General features: G+C 39.4%; 1 protein-coding gene across 1 annotated transcript in view; it reads right to left on the bottom strand.

Moving 5' to 3' along the window:
* Positions 1-25,463, bottom strand: part of FAM83B (family with sequence similarity 83 member B) — a 55,592-nt gene extending 30,129 nt beyond the window's left edge. The window contains exons 1-2 of the mRNA XM_072855184.1: positions 25,322-25,463; positions 20,278-20,781 (exon numbers count right to left, since the gene is read on the bottom strand). Coding sequence (XP_072711285.1) covers positions 20,278-20,721 — 444 coding nt within the window. The 5' untranslated portion in view covers positions 20,722-20,781; positions 25,322-25,463. The remainder of the gene's footprint in view (positions 1-20,277; positions 20,782-25,321) is intronic.
* Between the last annotated feature and the right edge of the window lie 200 nt (positions 25,464-25,663).

Here is a 25,663-nt window from a genome sequence, read left to right as displayed (position 1 = left end):
TCAATAGAGGCTCCTGTTAGTCTTTGGAAAGAAGTGGGATAATCTCCTTGTCTCATAAGGTTAAGAAGGAACATTACAGTCCATCACAACAGCGTAATAATTTTTACAACTGCCATTAGCAGACCTGGACAGTTTACATCTAAGACAGCGAAGGAATTCCCTGCTCTGCTGTTGGTCAGTTTTAATTAAACTTTTGAGTATCAGGGAAATAACACCTATGCGCAATATTCAAAAAAAAGCTTGATGGCCAAGTTGGTTGCTCAGCCTGACTTCTGAAAGGAAAATCAACACAAGAGTACAGAAATAAAGGCTAATCATGTATTTAAGGAAGGGTAAGTGGGAAAAAAACATCTTTTCAAATATTGCTTATTTCATCCTTTTTCAAGATTACAGCTTTTGTATTCAGCTTCATACATGTGATTAAGAGTCAGTAATAGACACATGAGGTACACACACTTAAGGACTGGTTAATGGCCAGATGTTTAAAGCAGCTGTCCCGTGAAAACATTTTGATTGCGTGTGAGTATTTCTAGCAGCCTGTGGGGCTCAATGGTATTAAAGATTTTCATATTGCTGTCACAAAAGTGCAAGCAAACCCACCATAATTTACAGATTATTATTGCCTACTTCTGTCACCCTCCTCCCTCCCTTCTCTCACTGCCTTCCCCTTCCTTCCTTCTCTCCTCCCTCCTTTCCCTCTCCCCCTTCACTCCCTTACTTCTTTCTTCTCCCTTCCTGTCCCTCCCTTCCTCCCTCCCTCTTTCAAGAACTTTGAACTCAGTTAAATTTGAGATTGGAAAAAAAAAATCTTATTTTGGATACTGAATATGGGCTTAAAATGGGTTCCTATGCATTTTACGCAAACTTTAAAACACATCACTTTTTATTGCACATTTTATGACCATATTGTTATGATATTACAATAAAGTTTTTGCTTCCTGCTACAGATGCTATTTACTTCACTGCCACTAATTTCAAACCCTATAGATGTACCTAATTCGGTTTAAGGAGCTCAATTCAAGCAGTAATATGGTTAGGGTAAACCAGAAAAATACAGAATCCAGGCTGTTTAAAATTCCTGGTCACAGGTCAGTGATGGGTCAGTATGAAGGAAAGCCAACGATCCTCCTGTATAAACAGAAGAGTGTGAATAATGAGAAGTTTCCTCAGGGTTTAACTCTGACAAATTCTTTGTTCACCTTATACATATATCTTTAAAATTTTTCCACTTCAGCTACATGGCATAGTAAAATGCATTTGTAAGAAAAAATGCCATGCCTGGACAAATACCTGTAGTAACATTTATGTTGCTAAAAAAAGCAACAGCAATGATGTCAGACCAGTATTCTGCAATATGTATTACAGACATAACATATGCCTGCATATGTCCATATGGCACATAATTACATCTGAATGCCAGGTAAACAACCCAACCAGAGGATTTTAACTATTTATTTGTTTAAACACGGTGCCACTTGGGCAGGAACCTTCCCTGATACTCAGGAGAAGTGGATTACACCACCTGCTTATAGAGCAGCTACAGTTAATGGTGCAACATGTTGCTAATGACTGTGTGCTGGCAGGCTGCATTTCAATTTCACCTATTTTAAAGACAGGTTGTGAAACTAATTAATTAATTATTGTCTGCAAATCATCTTGAGATCCTCAGGTGAAATCCATTACTCTGGCATGCTCGATTATTTATTACAGATTAGATGAAAAAGGAAAAAACAATTGCTGACTAGTCTGAAAGCATCAGCAGAATGTCCTAAAGAAAAGATTAATGTAGTTAATAAGTAATTATGTGCAGCTTTTCAGGAAGAAAACAAATTCAAATTTTTATGCACATTACCATATGGAGCAAGATGTCTGAAATAGCAGGGAAGCAATTAAAAAAACCCTGCTCAAACCTCCTGTGAAGCAAACTGAAATGAAGCAGATAAGTAATTCTACAATTCTTGTAGACCCCAGTGGAGTGGATAGTGAATTGGAACTAAATAAGGTAGTAAACAAAATTTAATTCCTGGATCAAGTGCAGCACTTAAAAAAAATAAAACAAGAGAGGAGTTACAAATAAAATTATTACTAGTTGAAAGAGTTATAATTTCAGTAGCAATGCTATGCTTTAAAATATTGTATTTTAAAAAAAATATTTCAATTTTGAAGCCTTCTAAAAGCTTTTTAAGATAAACCTGACAGTTCTTGTTCAAAGGTTAATCTTCCACAGATAGTGAGGTATTCAAGGGAGTAGCAAGTCAATAGATAAGAAAGGAAATTAATAGAAACAAATTCAAAAAATTAAAAGAAACATTTCTTTCTTATTTCTTTCTGCCAGGTTTTTGCTAAACTGATCTTGTAGTCTCTATGTCAGCTGAATTTTTAATAACCATCTTTGTCAGGTAACAAGCCACACAGCTTAAGAATGATCTTGGTGACACTTTATTTTTTTGTACATGCAGTTAGCATCAGCTTTCACTGATCTGCATACAGCTCCTCAACAAGGCCACAGGAGAAGTATTAATTCATCATTTGCAATTTGATCCTGCAATTATGCAAAATCACAGGAAAGATTATTTGGTCTTTGCGATAAAGTTAGATGAGATAATCATAATGCTCCATCTTCGATATCTACTAGTCTTCCCATTGAAATGTAAAAGTTTATTTTTAATGTTTAATACAAATTTATTCAGTGTATTCACAATATTTTCTTAAATCAGAGTCCTAGGCCACTTGCAGGATGCGTCTGGGGAGGAGCAGACACACAGCCAGGCTGCAGGACAGAGTTCTGCAATCTGGACTCCATCGCCTCAGTCACAGAGGGGCACTGTCATCCTACGCTCATGGTCTGCTCCTCTCGTTTTTCTCATCCTCACAAGGATAATGTGAAGCATTCATTCATGAATGAATAAAACGAACAGATATTCAAATAAATGAGTTATCAGTGTGCAAGTAACTTTATACTCAATTGAGCTAGTGACCAACATGCCAAATTAATAGGGTTTTATTAATGGGTAGAAGAGAAACATGCTATCACAAGTCTTCCATTGTACAACTTCATGTATGTGAGATCATTCCCCTTTCTACAAAATATTCCTCCTGATGTGCATTGCATGCCAGTTCACACCCCCCCACACCATTTGGGTAATGATAATCAGAGATCTCATCATGAAGCTTGCTGAAAACCAGCAAGAAATGCAAAGCTCCTGCTAGGGCAAGGGGGTTTCTCCCAAAACATCACAGCAGGCACCTGGATTTAAGAATGGAGGAAGAAAAAATTCAGTCTAAGGGGCAGCTACTGCAGCTCTTCAGGAGCTTTTGTTGAGAGATTCACTGCCTTTTTGTGCTAGTGAGGCCTTGCAGCCACAAAACATTCCCATGCTGAATAGATGTATACCTCAGGGGTATATATGCTAGAAAACGCGAGGGGTCGAGAGGAAAATTCACTTGTTTTGCCATCAAGAACAGAACCTGTCTAATTGTAAGGAACAAAAGGCAGAAACACCACTGACCAAAACACCCATGGACTTACATTAAGCCACATTCTGTTGGAAAATTTGCTCTTGAGAAATGTACCAAGCATGCTAATAGCTTAATATACTAGATGACTTGAGTTGCTTGAAATAAGGATGGAGTTGAGAACCTGCAATACCTCTGTGGAGGAGAGGTGAACATTTTATTCCAAGAACACTGTGGAAAATAACTGCTTTTTGATGCAAACTAGTGCCTTTCAAATAAACATTTGTTCTTACGAAGCACCTGTCTGATCTCAGGAAAGATCTTCCCTTGAGTAACCTGCCCACTCCAAATTCATGCCGATAAGGCTCTCCACACCAGACTGCTATGCATCCTGTACATGTGTGCGTACCTAGAAACTACGGTTTCTGTAGCACAGTGTGTACACGTGCATGTAGAGGATTGCACACACATGCATGCACACTGACTGAAAAAGAAATATTCTAATATTTGCCTCTTTCCTTTAGATAAAAAATTTCAAACCAGCATTGTATTGACAAAAATGTGGAATAAACAGCACTTGTTTCAGATGTAATAACAGGACAGTTTTTATCCTTTTTTCTTGCTCACTTAAAAATGCATGTATCTTTTGCTGTTCTTCAGAGTCTTTCCTTGTAATTCTGAACCTGCTCTCAGATGTCGGTGCAGTCCGCACTCACTAGAGATGAGGTCCAGCTGTCAGGAAGGAATTTTTCAGGGAGTTTATAATTTTTGGTCAACTGTGACCAGTACTTGGTAATTAAAAGATACTCCAGTCTCTTATCAATCATAAAAAATACAATATACATCATCTTAATTGATACGGGAACAAATTTCACCATGAAACAAGAGTCAGATATGCAAAGGTAAGACTTTCATGACATTTACGTGGGGACTGAGTATTCACTGAAATGCAACCTAAATCAGAAACAGTACTTCAAGTGAACAACAAAAAAGATATTTTCTTGTTTCTCACAGCTGCGTAGAGGAATACTGTGAGAAAAAAGTAACGGCAGAACACAAGCAGATGATGGGGAAGCGAACAACTCTCTGCTTCGTATTTGGGTATGACTGAAATATTTATGTTTGAATGCTCTAAAGCAAACAATCTCTTGGACAAGAACAAATACACAAAAGGTTGATGCAAAGTTGTAAACCATTAGAAGCACCTGGAAAGGTCGAGTGCAGTTTAAGCTCTTGAAACTGTGTTCACTACCCCTAGCACATGAGTACCCCAAACTACATATATGTCTTCACAAATCACTCTGAGCTAATACTCACATTCATAGATAAGGAGTGGGTGTTCTACGAGGAATTTGTACACAAGTCTTCCAAGTCCTGGACCAATGCTTTTAATCACAAGACTTTTATATTCAGCAAAAATAAAAGGATACAAAGAATAACTTTTTTTTTTTTTTAAAGGATGTAAAAGGTCTTTGAATCAATACAAATACATGGAACTAGAAAAGCATGTGAATCACTCCAAAAGAGCATTTTAGCTAGTTCTAGAAGATATTAGCATAGAAATATATTTTTAATAGACTAATGTTATTTATGGCCTTCTAAATTATCTATGTCATAACTAAAAATTAAAACTTACTGAAGTCTGCTACTTCTCTGTCGTAAAAGACTCAGAAAAATTACCAGAAAAAATAAGCAGCTTTTTAAATTCCTCTTAAATTACTTAAAATAACACTTAAGTGCATACAGAAAGCTTTCCATATGTAAAGCGCAAACCATTTCATAAATGTGGGAATAACATTATTGCATGTATTTTTATCTGGGAAGCTGAAAATATATAGGGTGTGTCCATGCGTGTCATACCACTATCCTGTGCAGGGACATCTGAGTCAGTCCATCGCTAATTAGTTTTGTTACTGGAAACAGTCTAGTCACGCTAACGTGATGCTCTGGGAAGGTGAAAATGCCCTGCTCCTTGTGAATCTCCTCGCTGCATGTTACCGTGCCATGTGAACAGATCCTCAGAGGCTAATGGCCTGTATTTACAGAGACACTGAGCACCCCAAAGTCCCTCTGAAAGCAATCCCTGCAGCTATGCAGCAGCCCGAGCCTCACCTCGCCCTCCAGTCCTGCATTTAAAATTCTCTGCACCTTCTCTTTTGGCTGGCTGTCATGTTGAGTGATGAGATACACAAGCAGAAAGCTCAGGCAGGCTTGGTCTGGGCGTGCAAAATAGGTTTCTTCAAGCAAATTCCATCATTTAGAGAAAAGTGATTGTCCAAAAAAAAAATATCTGATCTCCTGAGCAATTATGAATTAGTTACCCAGAAGTGCTGACTGTAAGACTAGCACCCAAATGTTTTAAGGTCAGATTTATGCTTAGTATCAACTCTTTGAAGGTGCAACACTGTCAGGCTTGTGCTGTGCAGGGAGTCAGATTTCATTATCATAATGGTCCCTTCTGGCATCAAAATCTGTGAATCTCTCGGTTTTGGCAACATCTGCTGATTTTACAGTCTGGATGTGGCTGCAAAGATTAATAGGGAGGGCCCTGAAAACTGGTAACAAACTACGAGTTTTTAAAGGATACAAACATTTAGTACGGGTTCATGTTTACCCAGCTCTTTCTCAAAACAACTTCCAATAAAATCAATTAGAAAATCATATCTGAAAAGGAAAGCAATGACAGGGCCCATGGAGAAGACTCGTGAGCACAGTAGAAGCAGCAGCTTATAATCAAGAAGTAGACTGACTTATACAAAAAATCGTATTCATTAAAATATCAGAATCACTACTAGTCGGGGGGGGGGGGAGATCATATCTCTATGAACGAGCTCAAAACTAAAGCCTTGCCACCGGGATTTTGAGGGGAATGAACCTGGAGCATAGGAAGTCTCACTGGATGCAGTGCAGAAGACTCATTGCCTTCAAAATCCCAGGCACAAAGCACCCAAAAGCATGCCTGAAAACAACCAAGCAAGCATGATTAATGATTCTCTGAAACACTGAAGAATATTTGGCAACATGAAAACAAATGAAACATTTAATCTGAGATTTTCTTGGGTTTGTGGTGTTGAGCAAATTTGAGAAAGGAAGGAAAAAGAGGAAAAAGAACATTAACATCCTTCCCAGACAACTTGCTGACCTTCAAAAGCCAGTCATGACTTTGAAATGAATTAAAATGTCCTAAGTGAAATGCCATTCTCAATTTTCATAATCTGTTAATTTAGTTAAATATGTTAATAATTACCATGAAAGATTTTTTCACATAGATCATACTCATAGGTGTTCTGTATTTCAGCCTGTGTGGTGCAATATTTACCGTGGCAGCTGCTGACAGCAAGCTTTTCAATGAAATTCCAGAGTGTGTGTGTGCATATTTATTTCTATAAATATTATGTAACCTGTTTAGACAGATCATTTGAAAATTATTTAATGTCACTTTTTTTTCCTTTTTTATAGGTAAAGAGATTTCCCCTATTGGGTTTATATAGTTTATAGTCATAAGATTGACTAAGCAGGATGCTTTACGTTTTACTGTTTCAGGCTAAAATCCCATCCAGAGCCACAGATAAGCAATTTAAAAACAAAACCAGAACAGATCAACACTTATTACTTACATTGTAATTGCTATGGACTTTATGCATAGGTGTTGAAAAATAGATATACTATGATGCAAAAATATAATTCAGTGTATTTTTGCTATAACTCGGCACTGTAGGATTTAGGGACAACGGAAGACACTAATTCAGAAAAAAAAAATGAAGTACTGGATTATTTTTCATTTGTATGTTACAATGCTTCCCATATTTCCAAAATTCTCTTCACTAGAGAAATAACTTAAAGCCTGGTCAAAGCGATTTCTTGCATAATTTCCAAATTTCCAAACAGGAGAATATTTAGCATAATTATCAGTAACATCTCCACTGTTAGGACAGCAATGCCTCCAATAGGCATCAGCAAGAAGTTTTTTGTACTTCTGTGCCATATCAGGGATTTTTTTCCTAAACTTTGTGACACACATTCAGCCAAGACTGAGCAAAGAGTCTGCCCAAATTTGGATCTACTGAGCAAGGGAAAACTATGCTTAAACCTATGTCCATTTCTTTTTGCCTGCATTATAGTATGGATCCCCATACAAACTCTATGAAAACAAGCAGCCTTGAGTAAGTTCCATTCGGGTTTTTAAAACTAGAAACACCATGTGAACATCAGGGTGAACTGAAATGCAGCCAACAATGTTACCGTTACTTCTTTGAAACAAGACAGAGAGATTTCTGTATTTTGAATTAAAATGCCACAACTTCTTGTTTCTGATTCAGTATAGTATTTCCACAACAGATATTGCTATATAACTGTGCTGCTAGAATGTTTCAGTCAATGTACTTTGCCGGAAATCCCCAAAAATCTTTAAACACGTAGCTTTTTGTGTTCTTTTTAAACTAATTACATTCTATGGAAAAAAGTCTGTCAAAGATCATCTTCTAATGCTGATTTCAGATACACTACTCAGCTTGGTAACTTCAATGCCTGCACTTAAGTACTATTATTACATATTTCAGAAATTAGATCTTTTCCCCTTTCTAAATATCTGTATTGTTGTTATGCGTAGTCTACTACCTTAAAAAGAGACAGCTGGGTTATGAACTAGAGAGTAACATATTAAACTGAAATGCTTTCTTCTTTTACTTTATATCTCAAGAGGGACTACTTTGTATAATTAAATGTAGCGAGTCACCTCCTCAGAAAGTGTAAGCAACGTCTCTCCATAGAATTTAGCAGATTATGAAATTCTGATCCCTAGGATTTTTTGAAACACCATTAACAAAATTCAAAATAAGTATGTTACCTGTGTACACACAATTTTGTATCAGCATAGTGTCATAATTGTCCAGAAACTATTTCTCAAGGTGGTTTTGGTTTTTTTTTTTAAATTTAAGAATACGAAGCATTGAAAAAACAAAATCCATAAACTATTTCGGACAGTTCTACCATAATAACTAAATTCCAGATGTTCACTTCTTACTGTTTTTTCTTTTGTTTTGCTTGCTTGTATGCCAGCATGCATGAAACAGTGCACGTGTGCTTTTAATATATATTTTGCAATCATTTCAAAAGCCTTAGAGTACAAATTGAGAAACTTCTCTATGGAATTTTCCTTGCACTGTATATGAGCTCAGTAAGCACGTGTAATGTGGCAGAAGATAATGAAGCCTCTATCCCATGTACAAAGTCTTAAGGTTTGCTAGCAGAGGACTCAATCATTTTGGTTGAGGCCATTTCTACGAAGTTAGAGAAAAAATGTTCTTTGACAGACATTCTTATGTTGGCAAAAACTATTCTTGCTCTTTATGTATCAACACAGTAAATTAGTCTTGTTCTTGAATTTCTTTTTAAGGGACCAGCCTATCTTCTATAACATTCATATGTGCGCCCATTCCTTTGGGTTAGACTTATGTGGGACCTGGGTCTGCACATGCATGCTGGGATCAGTAAAGGAGAACTGAGTGGTGGAATAGCATCTGGGGAAGGGATAACCTTCCACTAGTTTCAATGCCTTGCTTGGGTTTCAGATATTCAGTTATTCAACACAGTTTTTATTCAGAATAAAAAAGTTACAGCAGTCTGCTTGGACACACGTTATTCTTTTTTTAGTAGCTCATAGTGGATGCAATTAACTGAAGATATATGCTCATTTTGTACTACAAGTGTACTGTGGCACGATTTAAGAGAAAGAGATTAATTAAATATTTAAAATCAGATTCTTAATGATACATGGTCATATCCCTAGACATCAATCCTGCAAACACATATGCACATTAAGTTAATGGAACCTCTCGTGTACACAAATTAAAGTATTTAAACCCTCTCATGATTAGGGATCTAATTTTGTTTGAAGAAGAAAAAAAGTGTCTTCTTTGAGCAGGTATTATATTTTTCTCTCTCTGCCCTTTACTAAATAGCTAAAAAAATTCTTTTCAAGTTTTATTAAACGTATTGTTTGACAAAATGAGATGAAAATCAGTTGTGTATAAAGTCATTTTTGTAATTAAATAGCCTATTGTAATTTCTGATACACAACTGCTCTATCTCTAAACTTCACCCTTGTTGCCAAAAACTTCAGTTTATTGCAAAATAAAGCAGAGGGCAAATAAGACAGTCCTATTCAGAAAATATACCTCCCCTAATATTTAATCTGTTAGATCTACAATTGATAATAAATACCAGAACCCTGCCAATAAAACTGAGTGATTTGACCAGTAATTTAAAAGCATTGGTGTATTTTTAACATCATGTTGATGTTTTACCACTTCTCACTGGGAGAGACAGAGGATAGGGAAAAGACTCAAACCCCCCACTGCAAGCACTTGCTTCAGGTGTGCTGACTGGCATCCTCCAAGGCACCCATGTTTCTTTATTGACCTAAGAGGGGGCTCACATTCCCAGATGTCATGCCTGGAACTGCATTCAGGAAAGATGCCCAAAGTACCTAGAGCAGGCAGTAAATGATCACCTCTGGCTGAGGTGCACGATGAAAGGAGAAAAGGCGGAGGAGAGAGGGCTGTCCAAGGGGAAGAGCTGGAGTGGGGGGCAAAGAGAGAGGGGAAGGAAAGAGGAACTACAACTGAAAATGTATAGGTTTCCTATCGTACTGTAAGTATGGTCACTTCAGGGGGTGAGAGCAGAAATGCCTACATATTACAGACACTATGCACAACTTCCGTGCCTTACTTCCATTCATTTGATACCGATTCTCATGGAGTTACTTCCGATCGACGCACAACAGCACAGAGCAGAGCCTGGCTGAATTGAACACTGGTCCATCTGTGTTTGTCCTAAGTTGTCCCCTTCCACATGATGCTGTAAATCTTAGTAATCCCAAACTGCCAGCATTTTCACCCTGGATGCAGGCTCCAGAGTGTTATGGTCCCTCAGGAGGTCTAAACAGCATTTAGTTGCTGCATTGGTTTGTAATAGGAAGCCTTCCAGCAACTGAAAGGACTAGCAGAGATCCCTGCTCCTCTGATATGCCTCTTTCCCGACTGCCAAGAACAGCATGTCTTTTCCTTCCTTTTTGTTCCTCCAAAAAGCGTTTGGAGCCCTGGCTTTGCAAGGCTCTAACGTTTACACAGAAGAGCTTCCTGGGCTCTCAAGAGCTCATTGCAAAGACACTGTTGAACACTCCTCCGAACTTCAAGTCAAAGTACCGAGCCTTTACTTGGGACAGAAATCCTGTAACAGGAGATTGCAATTCTCTATCACAGCACTTCAGATCTGGACTGCACTTCCATCATTAAATTTAACTTATGCATAAGAAATCAAATCATCTGACTAATTAGATTTCTGACACAAGTGGCTTACTGTCATTCAATAAGCCTAGAATTCATGAACAAAATAGATGATGTTATTACTACAATCACATAGTGCATCATAAAATCTATCATAAAATATAATGATATTACTGGTGATCATATAGTGCTAAAACATGAAATAAGGTGATAGCAAATAAATAAACAATAGAAGAATCAGTCATAATTCCCAGTTTCATCTCTACGCTTAGTCTTCTCATTGCAAAAGTATCACCTTTGAGCAAAATAATACAGGTTTTGTTACATTTTTAAAGCAGCTTTCTATAGACTTGTAACAGTACATACTACTGTAAGAGTTGGACCCGTTGATGGTTGATATTTTTAGGCCCATCCTCAGCAAAGACAGGTTACAGATCTCTATCAAACAGATACTGTGCAGCCACATATACCTGCCTATTATTTAAAAGAAACCCACACCCCTGACAGTGACTTTTCAGGCAATTATTGCATGCCTGTGCTAATCCACCATTAAGCAGTGCCAAGAAATTATCAGAACAGCAGATAGCTTCAGATATTATTGTGCTCTGTCATGCTGGATGGAGACCTGATTGCTTTGACAGGCTGTATCCCTCTGGCATTTGAGGGAAATCAGATTTGCTGGCTGACACTGTCACTTCTGTTTGCTGCCTCTGATGTCTCTGATCAGGAGGTACCGCTCACTAGCAGTGAATTCTGCACAGCTTAAAAAGGGCTGTCCCTTGGTGGGCATTTCTTGAGAAAGGTGCCACAGAGCAGGCACTTGCTCTTCTTCTGTGCTGGTTACTTCATCTCATCCTCATTACTATTTCTGGCTTATTGAGCATCAAAAGCCTAGCAGGAAAACACTAACTACAGTACCTTCTGTGGGCTGATGCCACTCAGATTCACCTAGATTAGAAGGTGATGTCTAGTGCTTTACCTAGTGCTTAAGCCATAAAGGGAGTTTATTGAGCTGAAGTGCAGCCTGCTTGGCAAAGAGTGCCTGCAGCTCCAGGAAACAGCATGAAAATAAGGCTGAGATGTTACATCTGCCGTTTGAACTGAAGGCACACCCATTTGGCTACCTGAACACACAATCCCGTGCTACCGTTCGAGCCCGATTGCTAGTGGATGAAGCAGATATCAAAGTTTTCTTTTCATCTCTAAGAGATACAGTGCATAACTTCTCATATTATCCTATCGCCCGGCTCTATCTCTTACAGCAGGATCGCTGGCAGAAGTGAAAAGGCCTGAGGAGGTCTGGTGCTGCAGTTAGCAAAAACCCCTGGATAAAAGACGCACCACAGAAGTTTTCTGAAGGCAGCTTCGTGCCCACACGCCTTGCTGGGGAGAGCAGGGGTCACCATAGACCCTGTTTTTGAGGAATCTGTTCTGGTTTCCTCACATCTTACATCTTCTGGTCAGTCAGTGCAATCACTCCAGACCAAGAGACAGAACTGGTTAAGATAATCCGCTCTTAGCTAAGGTATGAGAACACCCTGAGTATGTCTTGAAGATACAACCTCTTTATCTGAAGATAAGAAAGGACTTTGTGCCTTTACAAATATTTTTGAAGAGTAAGCACTACAAAGCTACAGTTATATACTAATGCAAACTTTTTTGGAGAAGTACTGATGTTCCTCAGAAATTAGTTTTTGTAACTATAACACTAAATGCACGACTATGATTTTTTTATCAACTAAAACCATAAAGACAAGAAAATAAAAACTTGTTATCTGGCCCCTACTTGCTCTGAGTACTGTTTGCTAATGTATAATACTCTCAGGCTTTTGGTTTATAATTGTATCTCTTTTTTAATTGTGATATATATTAATTTAATGCTTTTGTGCTTACTATTCCCATCTATAAAACTGCACACACTTTGGTCATGTTCTTTGATGGCTAAGGATAAAGGAGAGCGTATAAATTCTGAATCTACTGTTTATACTGCAGTAGTGGTATGTCTGTACTGGCTGGCACCAATCAGGAAGACTAAGACGCCAGTAAACTATATGATATACAGACATGCAGCGAAACATAATGATGTTTACAGCTTCAGAAAACAAACAGCCAGGATATGGGAAAAGATGTCAAACAAAGGCAAGGAAAGCAGAGATGTCTAGTTTGGTTGCTTCCACTTCTATATTTATGATGTAAATAACACTACTCTAAATTCAACTGGCTTACTGATCGGTGGACTGTATACTGAAAAATTATTAACTTTGTTGACAAAGCAAGCCATAGCCAGATCTTGCAATTATTTATTTTGAACAGCTCCATTGAGGTGAGTCATTTTATGGATGTCTGCAGATCCTACTACAAAGTAGCAAGCTCAGTGCCAGTTACACCCTGTTACTCTTGCGATGGCCACTGCTTCTTTCCTCCCAAAGGTAAATTATGGTAGGATTTTAAAGAGTCTGAGGTCTCAGGCATGCTGACAGCATTCTTGAAAATGTGGAATTTAACTTTTATTGTACAGAATAGAACCTCTTTATTAGAAAATGGTTATAGACATACCTTATCAACAGGCTAAAAGGAAAGGCGTGATTGCACTGGTATCAATGGCAAGGTCTGCACTTCTTTTAGAAAGGTAAATACTAAAGTGTACTTTGACTCCTCTATCACCTGTGCTGGAATACTTGCAGTACTCCTCGGGGAAAATAACACAGCGTTAAGCAACTTGTTCTGAAATAATTACAAGTGAAGTAGATACTTGCACTCAGATCTGATATATGAGGAAACTTAATACATGTAACTTGGTGGCATTCAATCCCGCTCCTTCCAAACAGGAGAATGGGAAATTCTGAACTGGCAGATCTCCTTGGATTTTTGTGCTTTTTGTTTTGCTCCATGTCAGCAGTTCTCCACTTTCCATGTAGTTTCTATCATACTGTATTACACAAATACTGCTGCAGTATTGCAGGTCTGTGTATATCAAGCTATGCTCATTTAAAATTCTATCACAGATAGTATAACATTTTAGTTTCCAAATTCTGACACATAACAAACAAATTTAAAGTTTAAAATCACCCAAAATGTGTCCCCCATCCCTCAGAGATCACTGGCTATGTTGGAAAGCTACTAGAGATCAAAAGCTATGCTAAAACTGCAAAAGATCAAAGAAGGCCTATGGCAATATAAATGTGAAGTGATTAAGCCTATAGTTCTTCAGGCAAGATTGTTCCCTGGCTGAAAAAAATTAGAAAAACTCAGATCTCTCGAGGATAGGAATTCAGAAGAACAAAAATAGGACTTCAACATTATCAGGTTTTTTTGACAAGCAAGAAAAGGAGAGGGACGAAACCCAAATACACTGGACTAGGCACTGAAAGAAGCATTCTGCCTGGGCAAAATTATTTTAAATCAATGATTTTGTATTTATAGCATATTTTGACCCATAATTGCTTCAGCATATTGTAGTACAAAGTTATTGTTGAATATGATAAAGAACATTTTAATCTACTGAATGTGCGAAAAGCATAAATGACTTTTTAATAGCACTTTTCTTTTGACTGACAAAGATTTATGTCAATGAGAAAAGGTTTTAATGAAAAAATATTGCTACAAAGCATATGTGTATGCTTACTTCTTATATATATGTGAATGAGACAGACATTAACAAAGAAATACAGCTGGCTGTTACAGGCAGCTGGTCTTCAATTTTCCCTATTTCATTTTTAAATCCATCACGGAGTTGTGATATTTTGATAACACATTAGCACAGTTGTGACATAAAAATGGCAATACCTATAAATTAGTTAATTATATCTTTTAATATAAAATACGAGTATCAAAGATGTCAAAATAGTCTTGCAAACCTTTGACCTGATAGAAATCTGCGAGTAAAAAACCACCTCAACTGATTAAAAATTATTTTATCAGATTCCCACTCCCCAGGCTAGCCCTAGCCTCTGCTTGCTTTTCAGTTTTGGATCCCTCCCACCTAATGGGAGGGCTACCAGGAAAAATTGTGGGTTTCATGTTTAGAGCAAATGCGTATAAGAAATGCATTTCACAGAAGTCCTAGGCTTTCCAGATTATAACAGTGCTTGCAGACATGTCCCATCAATGGCAGTTCTCTCTGTATGCATTGTAAGTGCACTGCTGTGACTACTCTGGGACTACTCTTACACAGAGGAAGCAGAATGGCAGGGGGAGAAGGTGACAGGCAAGTAAAATAGTGTGAAGACTCCAAAGGCAAATCCAAGCAGATAAAATACCTGAAATAATTACTTGCTGTGAGCAGATGACAAAAAATTGATACCAGGTCACAATAATAGCACCAAGAGCAAGACACGTGTCCTCTTCCAATGTACGGCGTGTGCCCTGGGTGATTACAAAAGCTGGGACACGACCTCACTCTCTCTAATAAATCTATCAAAAGCTAAAAATCATGTTTCACCTGGAAACCATATGCATGATCGCCATGCTGGTTTTAAACTATCAGGAAGTCATTTAATAGAAGGTGAGTGGAAGTGAATGATGAACGCACACTTCGGTGTAGCAGCTGAACCAAAAAGCACCTGCTGAAATCCTTGTGGGGTAGAATATTTGACAGGGAAAATGTTGCCTATACATCTCCAGCTGGGAACTGAGTCTTTCTACGTGTTACTCTCAGCTTTAAAAAGATAACCACTGTTTATCAGACACTCTACAGATAATATAGAAAACTTTTGAGTGGGATGACTATTGCATTTATTTATTCTCTCTCCCTGAATTCAGCAGATTGTTCTAGCTTTTATGAACAAAAAAATGCAGCCCCTCTCTCTCATCTGCTTGGACTGCTGCAATTAATGAGCTAAGAGAAGCATTGCCACAAGCATGATTCATTATCATTGTTCCAGTCTGTGTTCAAATTATATTTAAAATAGTTGGCAAAGAGTATTGTTGAGAGAGTGAAAAAAGATTGCTCAACACACCCATATTCTACAAGTTTCTTTCTGTATATAAACATCACTCTTCATATAGGCATGTAAAGAATTTGATTTCCTTTCATATTAGACTGCAGCCAGTACTAGATTATTATTATTGTATTATAGACACAACCAAACGAGATCAATAGTGAATAATCATTTTTGCTGTAATACAAAGCCTCTCACTCTTGCACGAAACAAAACAAAACAAAATGAAAAAAAACCCCAAACTATAAGAAAATATTTTCCTTTCTATATGACTGCAAAATGAGTCAACTGTTTTTATTTGACTAGTTCCACTGCTCTAGAAGACAACATGAGCATCAGATTTTGTACATAACTCTCCCTCACAAGAATTCAAAGAAAGTGCTTTTTGACTTACTGAAGGCCTACCTACAGTGGGTCCAGCAAGACTCAATAACAAGTTACACTTGTTTACAGTGTAACTTAATTCCTTCCCAAGGGTCCAAGTTTTGCAACCCTTTCTCACATTAAAAAGCCCAATCATGGGTAATTCAGCAAAAACAACTGCCTTTTTTGATTTTCCAAAATGATAATACACTAACCCCTAAATTTCTATTTAGGCTTTTAAACAATTAACTTTTTTAAAGTGTCTTACAACTATCACTGATTTTATGAACCCAGGCTTAAGACTGCTAGTCTATTTGAATAAAATAAAATCAGTGAAAAGTATTGCATTTTTATTGAATAGCGTGCAACTTCATACATTCCATCAGAAATCCCAAAAGTATGTCAGGGAAGTCTTTCAGTGTTTTCTGGCTTGTGCTGCAAACCAGCAATCCTTGGTTTTTCTAAACAACATGGTTCTTTAAAAATCAGGTTTGAATTCTCTCCAGGAAGAGCCGATCCTTATTTGGATATCAATCTAAAAGACTCAGAGCTATGCATTCTCTCTAAAACTGTGTAGCAATGTCTCAGTGGTGGAGAGAGGAATCCAGTTAATGAAGTAAGAGAAAAACACACTGCCAGAAGGACCCTTTGGTGCTCTGTCCTCTCTTTTCCCTGTTGCCTCACCCTGTCAATCACACCTGAGAAGATAGTGCGAGCTGTTTCTTGCACACATGTACAAGCCTCATAACTGACGGTTTTGAGGCAACTCTTATGAAAAGTCATACAGGGAGAGGACACTTCATTATTGAAGTCCCTGTGTTATTTTTTGGTAAGAGAAGGATGTTTCTCGTTAACCTGACACAGATGAGTAATCATCTTGATACCATTTCCCAGATGAATAATCTTCTCAGGAAAAACTGCTAAACATTATCAGCTGTGGTTCAGACAGCCCAGCCGGGATGAGTCAGGCTGTAGGAGCACCTCAAGCTTCAGGGAAGCCGGAAACCTGCCAATGATTAAAGGTAGAAGCCTCGAAAACACACGAGAAATAAGGCTACTGGCTTGTTTGCAAAAGTCTGTCCGTCATTAAGGTCAGACAGACCTTGTAGTGCTTTTTCCCCACATGGTTATATCAACATCTCAAAAAGACTCGTGTCTCCCCAGCTGACACAGTCACGCCAAACAGCCTCCTTGTATGTACACAGGTTATGTTGACAGAGGAAGGTGGTTGGCAAGCTGTATCATTTGGAGATGAGGTCTAGTTACACCAACAGTAAACCCATTTTGTGGACATGTTAGGTTTGACTTAAGGCACTCTGCTAACATCACACCTATCCTGCAGAAGTGCTGTAGTATAGACTGCAATGTAATGCCCACCTACGTACAATACAGTTCCCCTGCTCTAATGTAAGTTCAGAAACAAATATCACAAGCATGGATTTATCCCCTTAAAATGGTTAACTCATTTTTCTAGGATTTAATAATATTGACCCTTTTCTGTAAGAAAAACTCTATCATTATATTGCCTGTACTTACCATGAAGGTGATGTGCATAATTTTCATGCAGATTATGCATTTAAGAAACACATGACAAGATTTTCTAATGACACTTTTTCATAGTCACTGTTTTTAGTCTAGTGTAGCATAGCCTTACAAATTATTTTCCTCTTTAGTCAGGAAAAATCACTGTCAGCAAGCAAGTTGCTTAATGTTGTTTACAACATGTCTTCTTAAGGTCAAAATTAACATACATAATGATCATTTTAAGGAGTGACACTGTGATGCATCAAGCATGAAAGAGGTCAAGAGTAAGTCCACTAATAATGTCATCTTATCCTTATATATCTCCCAATATTCAAAAGAATCTAGGTTTCAACTAGCTGTGTCCTTCATGAATTTTTGGGCTAGTATATACATATAAATATATATCCAATGGATTCCTTCATGGGGTGAATCAGTGCAGAAACATTCTCTGCCTTGCCCTTGTAGGAGCTGGTTTCCTACTGCTGGGTGTTCAGGTAGCACAGGGAAATCAGTGCCTGAACTCAGGCACTCAGGTTTAGTGCCTGTTAGGTGGTATGAATATGCCTACCTCCAACAGTCTGTTTATTTTCCCACAGAAGTTTGCTGAAATTCCCATAGATTTTGCTTAGAGTGATATTGGTTTAACGTGATTTGCTGAAGAACTTGTTTATTCTTTACAGGTTTCTGTTTTTCATGTGTAACCTTTTCCTATTTCCTTTGAATATTCTCATAAGACTACACATCTCTACTACTCATAACAAAGAACCCTGTTTAATATAACTATATTTTTATAAGTGGTTTAGGAGAAGTAGATTAGCCTGTTTACAAAGTGTTTGCCTGCTGTAAGCATGTTTTAAATACTTTACCTTACTTAGAAATCCTTTAAACTTTTCTATGCATCTGCAGACAGAAGAGGCTGAACAACACTATGTCTTTTAGATTTAATTGCTGCTTCCTGAAGCAACCAACCCATATCATTGTATCAAAAGTGTCATGGTTGTTGCTGTTGAGGTTGTGCTGATCAACTAAACAAACCTTTCAGCTGTCAGATTTGACAGTGACACATACATAACATCCTCTTTATAAAGTGGAAGCACCACAAGCACATTGGAGCGCCACTATACTATGCACTCAACCTTTTCCCAAAGTGGGGTAAGAATCACACCTAATTTTTCTCCACAGCTGCATTCAAAGGAGGCATGCTCCTTAAAATGGTGTTTTACAAGGCAGTACCACCAGCTAAGAGAGCCATCGGAAAGGGACTGGATTGCATGCAGCCAGCCAGCTAGGCACAAATAGCATGGCAACTAACAGGAAACAGCCTTTCTTCATGGCGTTTCAAAACCTTGTAGCAAAACTGAACTAGTCTTGGCAATAGAGTTGACTGTGTTTTTGTGGTTTTCCTTACAGTGGATACATTGGTAGCTCAAGAGCTGCAGTTGAAAAAGATCACGGAGTATCTTGGGCAAGTCATGGTCAAGCCTCACTACATACAAAGGCAGAAAACACCAAATCTCACTCTGAAAGGGACAAAGAGGGAGAGAAGTAATTAATTCTCCTCTTCCTTGAGCATACAGTCATTCTAGACTGTAAACTGCAGGATAAAAGGCCTAGTGATAACTCTATCATAGCAACAAATTATACGCTTTATCTAAATAGGGGACAGACATAGTAAAAAGATGCTGTCCTTCTCTTCCCCACCCTTTTCAGTCTGTTTCTATTGCACACGTTTACACGCACATTTCAGCCACTGAAGTGTTTACGGATGCACTCAAGCTAGAGCCCGTCCTACCGATTTAAAGCCCGTAGAGTCATGCAGAACCCAATTTATTTCACAGTGAAGAAAGGGGAGCGTGACATACTTGCTAGGAATACTTCTGAAACCTTGTCACATCTGTTTAAGAGGTAATGTGGCCCAGGATTAAACAGATCTGCATGCTAATACATTTTTTGGTGTTTTTTAAAAATTGACACTGGAAAGCAAAGGGTGGTTTGTACATACAGCACCCTGTCACTGAGCTGTAAGCTGAGTGTGCCTCTGGAAACTCAAGATGCAAGTGCCCCTAAATGGAGACAAGTACATTTGGAGAGGTGTCCACATTTCTTATAAATTAGTCATTAGTCAGAAATGAAGGTAAAGGTACCCAACTAAAATCTATTTCCTTGTTGCCTAAACCTCTTTTTTTTTTCTTCTGAGCTCTCTTTAATACTTTCTGACTAATTTCTGCAATGACAGGCATGCAAAATCACAAAACCTGAGACTCTAAAGGTACACAAGTCGGATGTACACCAAGGTGTTATTTTCTTGTAACAACTGGCTACCATGCCAAACCAATGCATATTCCCACTGATGCAAGAAAGAAACCTTACAATACATCCTGAAGTTAGACAGAATTGTATCACTTGAGGTATATTCAACCAAGGCCAAAGAAAAGGCGTGCTGATTATCTACAAATTTTTCACAGACTGGTCAGCATTACAGTAAAATGGTAATTATGCTTCATTAATCCCTCCAATTAATCCCTGATCCCTTGTAAATAAGGTTAATAACATTGGTGCATGTGATCTCAGTCTGGGAAAACCTTTCCATTTGAATTGTTAGCAGCCAGAGTGTTTTTTCCTGCCAGAACAAAAAAAAAACCTCTAGTAAAACACCAACTAGATTATTATTGCCACATTTTTTTTTCAATAATATTTTTCATGGTTACCTTTCTTGCATCTCGTATCATCTTCCGAATAGTTTCCTTTATGGTGTAAGGCTGTGCTCGTGGTGGATGAAAAAGCAGATCAATATTTGTGCCACCAGAAATTCCAGGCATCAGGTAGGGCCAACCTAAGTCAAGATTTGGAGCTTCCACATCTGATTCAATGGGCCAGTAGGTTCCCGAGGAAGAGGTGTCATCAATGGCATGGTTAGAGGAATAAACTGTGTTTTGGGGAAGTTTGTGAACATTATTCAAAATATAATCAATTTCCTCATCCGCTAGGAACTCTGAGCATCTCTCTTTGGAAAGAAATTCTTTGTAGGCTTCTAAACCTCCTTCAATTAGAGCATCAATAGCTACTCGGTACCACTCCTTGTAATGAGGTTCAATATAGTTGTCTGATCTGCATTCATCATGTAAGGACGATAGCAAAGATGAAGTTTCCATTTTCACATATATTTTGTATAAATTCTCTCAAATTTCCATTCATGAGCTGATGAAATGTATCTGTAAAGAGAAAAAAGTAAGAAAACAGAATATTTCTAGAGATCTATGACACGCACATAGATATTATTCCAAATACTTTTCTGGTAATGTTGCTCTAAGTTTTTCTAGCACCTTCCAAGAATTTAAAAATGTTTTGAAAAGGCTCAGGGATTAATATTGCCAAATGAATATTAAAGAGCTAGATAAAAAGCTTCTTCTACATAAGGCAAAACTAAACACATATTAAAGTGATTTGATGAAGTTCTTATATTAAATGCTACAAGACAGCTCATAATACACTGAAGATCTGTACCAGTAACACCAATACATACCCAACACATATTCCAATACGCTACCGTAGGTTGCATTTCAAAACTCTCTTTATAACAACTGACAGAGTATACTTCAGAAACCAATTATATTTCCTACTTTTTGATGCATTATTCTTCCTCTACAACGCATTCCTTTTCTTTGGCTTCTTTGAAGCAACAGTCATTCAGGTCCTTCTCCTTATCTATCTGCTCTCCTACGCTGATCTAATCCATTTGTTGCTCCCAAGCAGGACCAGCCTACCTCATTTCAGTGAGTTATGAGGAACTCCAGAAAGATCTCTCCTCCCACATCTGGGATCAAACTCTGAATCAGCAATCTAATGTCTAGTTTCCACCCTGCTCATTCCTTCTGCCAAAAGGAGTAGCTGCTTTAATCTTACCTTTTTTTCTTGCCCCAAAACATTAACAATAAGTTGTTTACTGCTGATGATTTATAAATTCATTCTTACCATCTTTTTATTTCATTTAACAAGAGCTGAGAGGGTTGGTTCTTGCTGAGACAATTTGGGATTTAAGGTAGAGAGAGGACAAATGGCCAACGTTTCTTCCTTCATGTTTGTGCAACCCTACAGGACTCCAGCAACTCCACCGCTCGCCTAAAACCTAAACTGCAATGAACTTCTGCACTGGGCAGGTAAGCCACAAAAAAAAAAAAAAGGGGGTGGTGGGGATTTTCATGAGAGGGGCATGAGCATGGCCATGTAAAATAGAAAGATGATACATGGTAGCACTGTTTCATCTTTCAGGGCCAGGGCATGAAGCTTAAGAGAAAGACAGCAGAAGTAGGAAGGACATCCAACAAAGGCAGATTAGTTATAAAAAGCATATATAAAGTATAGCTGAAAGTTAACACTGGGTTTCCCTGCAAGCCTAATTAATAGTACAGCAGCATAACAGCAAGGAATAGTCGTATGGAGTTCTGGTTGCATTTACTGGTGTATAAATGTAACACAATTCTCTCTTCACATCAAGACCTTTCAGATATTTTTGCAAACACTGCATTTGCTTTCCACTGTCTGCTGGGAACAGTTTAAATCTTCTTGAAAGGAAACATAAATTAGCTACATTAACCTAAAGGAATGAAAATCCAAATCTCCATACACTACTGATACTCCAAAGTCCAATTAATTCTTCAATTAAACCAAGATTTCTGAGGAACTTGGGAAGTCTGAGGAACTTGGGACGTCTTGAAAAAGACCAAGAAAGAAAAATCCAGATCTGAGGCTGGCATCAGCATGTCATATGAAATAATTCCATTTGAATCCTGTCTCTCAGCCAAGTAGCAGGGTAGATCTTCCCAGATAGGATTGCTTTCGAGCCTGGGGGAAAGGAGTGTTTCTGGCTGCTTCCAGAGTAGCTCTTTGTGGTGAACGGGAAAGCAGCAAGCGAAAGGGATCCAACTGCTCCCCCCCCCACCCCCCGATCGAGAGTTACCTGTATTCCTGTGACAGATATCCAGGGCTTCTCTTACGCTGCCCTCACAGGTAGAAATAAAATATTATAAAATAGGAGTGATACCATTTCACTTTGCCCAGCTGCAGACACAGTCTGTGGTGTAACGCGACGCAGAACTGAGCACGCGGTACAGACAAGGCAGACCGATTCAAAGGTCAAACTCTTACCATATTGTAAAATTAAAACTTTCCCATCAGTGTCCCATGGAAGCCAATCATCTGGAAAGCCAATCAGTTGAGAAAGACATAAGTGTTTATTTCAAAAGCTTGTCTTAATCCCTTTTTTTTTCTTCTCACTCTTTCCTTTGAAAATAATATAAGGGAACAGGACTATACTTAATATGTAAAGTTGTGCAATATAAAATATTGAATGTTATGAACAAAGAAAAGGCAAAAAATGATTGCACGTGTGTGCTGGCTCACATGCGTTTCTTGTTTTGTTTGGTTCTTTTGATTTTTTTTTAATTGTATAATTTTTTTATATTTTATATTTGTATTTTGTAATTTTGTGTATTGTTTGACTTTTCATTGAAAACAATGAATTAATTAATTGTAGCATAGCTCATATGCGGTAACTTATGCTCAGACTTATGCTGAAAGCAGGGAATAAATATAATCTTGGAAATGTGAGACTTCTAGTGCAGTGTCTTTCAAACAAGAATAGTTATTTTACAGTGAACATCTTTGATGTTGATCTTTGATTTACTGTTTATGAAGTGCTGTTTATAAAAGATGCTTAAAGCAGTGCACATTTATTTAAGAAAGTAAATGGAAAATCTGTCAGCATGGAAATAAATCACAGAACAGATGAGAAAAATGAAAAAATTCAAATTCTGTTTTTTGGAATTAAGGACATCAGCATGCGATACATTTATGAAAAGAAACAAAAGAAAACTCCCAAATTAAAACAATGGCTTCAGGTATATTTGACAAAAGCTCTAGATGTCTTGACACAGGTATTTTCCTCCTTAGAAGGTAAGAGCTATTTTGTAGGAAATGTATCTATGAAACCAATATACTTTTGGATAGAGAGGCAGAGGTTTAGACAAAATTCTAAAATAAACTTTTTGGTATCTTCTTCAACCGTGTATAATGATTCCTGCATAATCAACTTGATTCTTCAAAGATCCTCCTCAGGTCAACAATTCTGTTAGCAAGGTTGTGCAGAATGAGGCCCATCTCTGGAGGCTTCCAGAGCTTTATCAGACTTCATGTGCATGATTACAAATTTTACCAGCACCAGGAAAGCTGTTGTTCATCCTCTGAGAAAGTACCTTGGCTGTTAATCCCAGGCCAGCGTATCAGCTATCTTCTCTGCTTGGACACAGGGATGAATTACTTAAAACTTTTTTATTAAGTGCCATTAATGGGCTTAAATTGAATTTAAACTCCAAGGCAGCTGCTAAAACTGAATCTCTTGCTGAAGAACACAAATTCTGAATCCTGCACTGATGTGATCATCTTGTCCTTCTATTAACAACATGCTCAGACCTTTCCGGTGCCATTATCAGGAGCCCAGCAAGAAGAGAGCTTTTTCTTTGAAAGAAAAGTAAATGTGCCTTTTTGCAGAAAGATACAGAGAGTATCCCAGCTTCCACAAAAGCAGCAGATGACAAATGCCCACTGAAGAAAATGATGCAACATTCTGTGCTGGTTCCAAGAGCACAGTCCTCCAGGCTAGAGCTAAAGACAAGTAACTTCCCTGCCTTACTAATATTCTCAGGATTTGAAAAAATTCATATTCAGCAGCTTTGGGGAGCAGCTCTAACCTCAGGCTCGCACAGCCGGTCCTTGGCAAGGCCCTGGCCGTGATGCTCTCCTCGGGATGTCCTTATCTCTTTTCCAAAGGAAATGTGATTGCTTTGACAGTTTCTGCATAAAGTTTCAACCTTGCCACCTCAGTTAAAGGGAATTTAAACCACGGGAACATCTCGTTGCAGGCCCCTCTCTCAGGTATGGCTTTTGGGGCATCCACCTGAGCACCTCTGACCCGCGGCTCTGCCGAGAAGCCTTCCCACCGCTTAAGGGCCTGGTGTGACCAGCCTTTAACACAATAAACAGGCGTTTTACGACAGCTGCCTTCCACCAATCTTTGTATTAAGGAATTGTATCAAGAACAAATAATAATTACCCACATTAAGCAGTGGCAGGCAATTACTTCATTATTAATGAAATTACAGTATTTTCCGTGGATGCAAAGAGCATCAAATTCAAGTGAAAAACAACACCCGCAAGCGTTCCTGCTTCTTTCTTTCTTCTCTTTTTTTAAACCAGAAAGTTAACTTTTCAGGCAAAACGGAGGCAACCAGCCCTCCGCCGGCACCGCGACGTGCTCGGACACGCCTCAGCCCTGAGGACACCGCACGTGTGTCACCCCCGGCCACGGCGGGGACGCAGCTCCCGCGCCCCCGCGGGACCCCGACCGCACGGCGGCCGGTTGCGCAACGCGGCCCCACGAGGGAGCGCGGCGTGGGAGCCCGTCCCCGCGGGCCGCCGCCCGGCCCTTCTCCCGCCGCCGCCCCCCTGCCGCTCGGCGCCGGCTCCCCTCAGGTGCCCGCGGCCGGAGCCGCGCCGCCGCCGCCGGCTCCGTTTCGCGATCCCCGCGGCCCCGTTTCAAACGCCCCGCGGCTCCGCAGCGAGCGGGCCGTTGGCGGGGCGGGGGGCGGCCGCCCCACCCGCCCGTCCGCAGCGCGGGGCCGGTGGGGGCAGAGCCTGCCCCCGCCCCTGCCCCTGCCCCTGCCCGTCCCGGGGGCGGCAGAGGGGAGCCCCACTTACTGCGCCGGTGCCCCGCGGTGGGGTCTCGCCTCCGGAGCGGCGGGGCGGCTCGACCCGGCTGCTGCGATCGCGGCGGCGGCGAGTCAAGGCGGCGCAGGGCTCATCGCAGGTACTTCCCGTCGCTCTCAGGCGCGGTGGGTGTGGAAACCAGTTACAACGTGTCAGGACGGTGTCGCACCAAACCCGCCGCCGCCGCGGGAGCGGGGCAAGGACTTGTCTGAACTGGGGAAGCCCGGCCCTCGCGCCGAGCGAAGGGCAGCGCCTTCCCAGGGGCGCGGCGGGGCCCCCCCGGCCCGGCCCGGCCCGGCCCGGCCCGCCCTGCCCGCCGGGCGGGCCGGCAGC

Source organism: Ciconia boyciana, chromosome 3 (genome assembly GCF_034638445.1).
Source record: "Ciconia boyciana chromosome 3, ASM3463844v1, whole genome shotgun sequence".
Lineage (NCBI taxonomy): Eukaryota > Metazoa > Chordata > Aves > Ciconiiformes > Ciconiidae > Ciconia > Ciconia boyciana.
The sequence above is the reverse complement of the archived record's forward strand: the minus strand, read 5'-3'. Positions and strand labels throughout refer to the sequence as shown.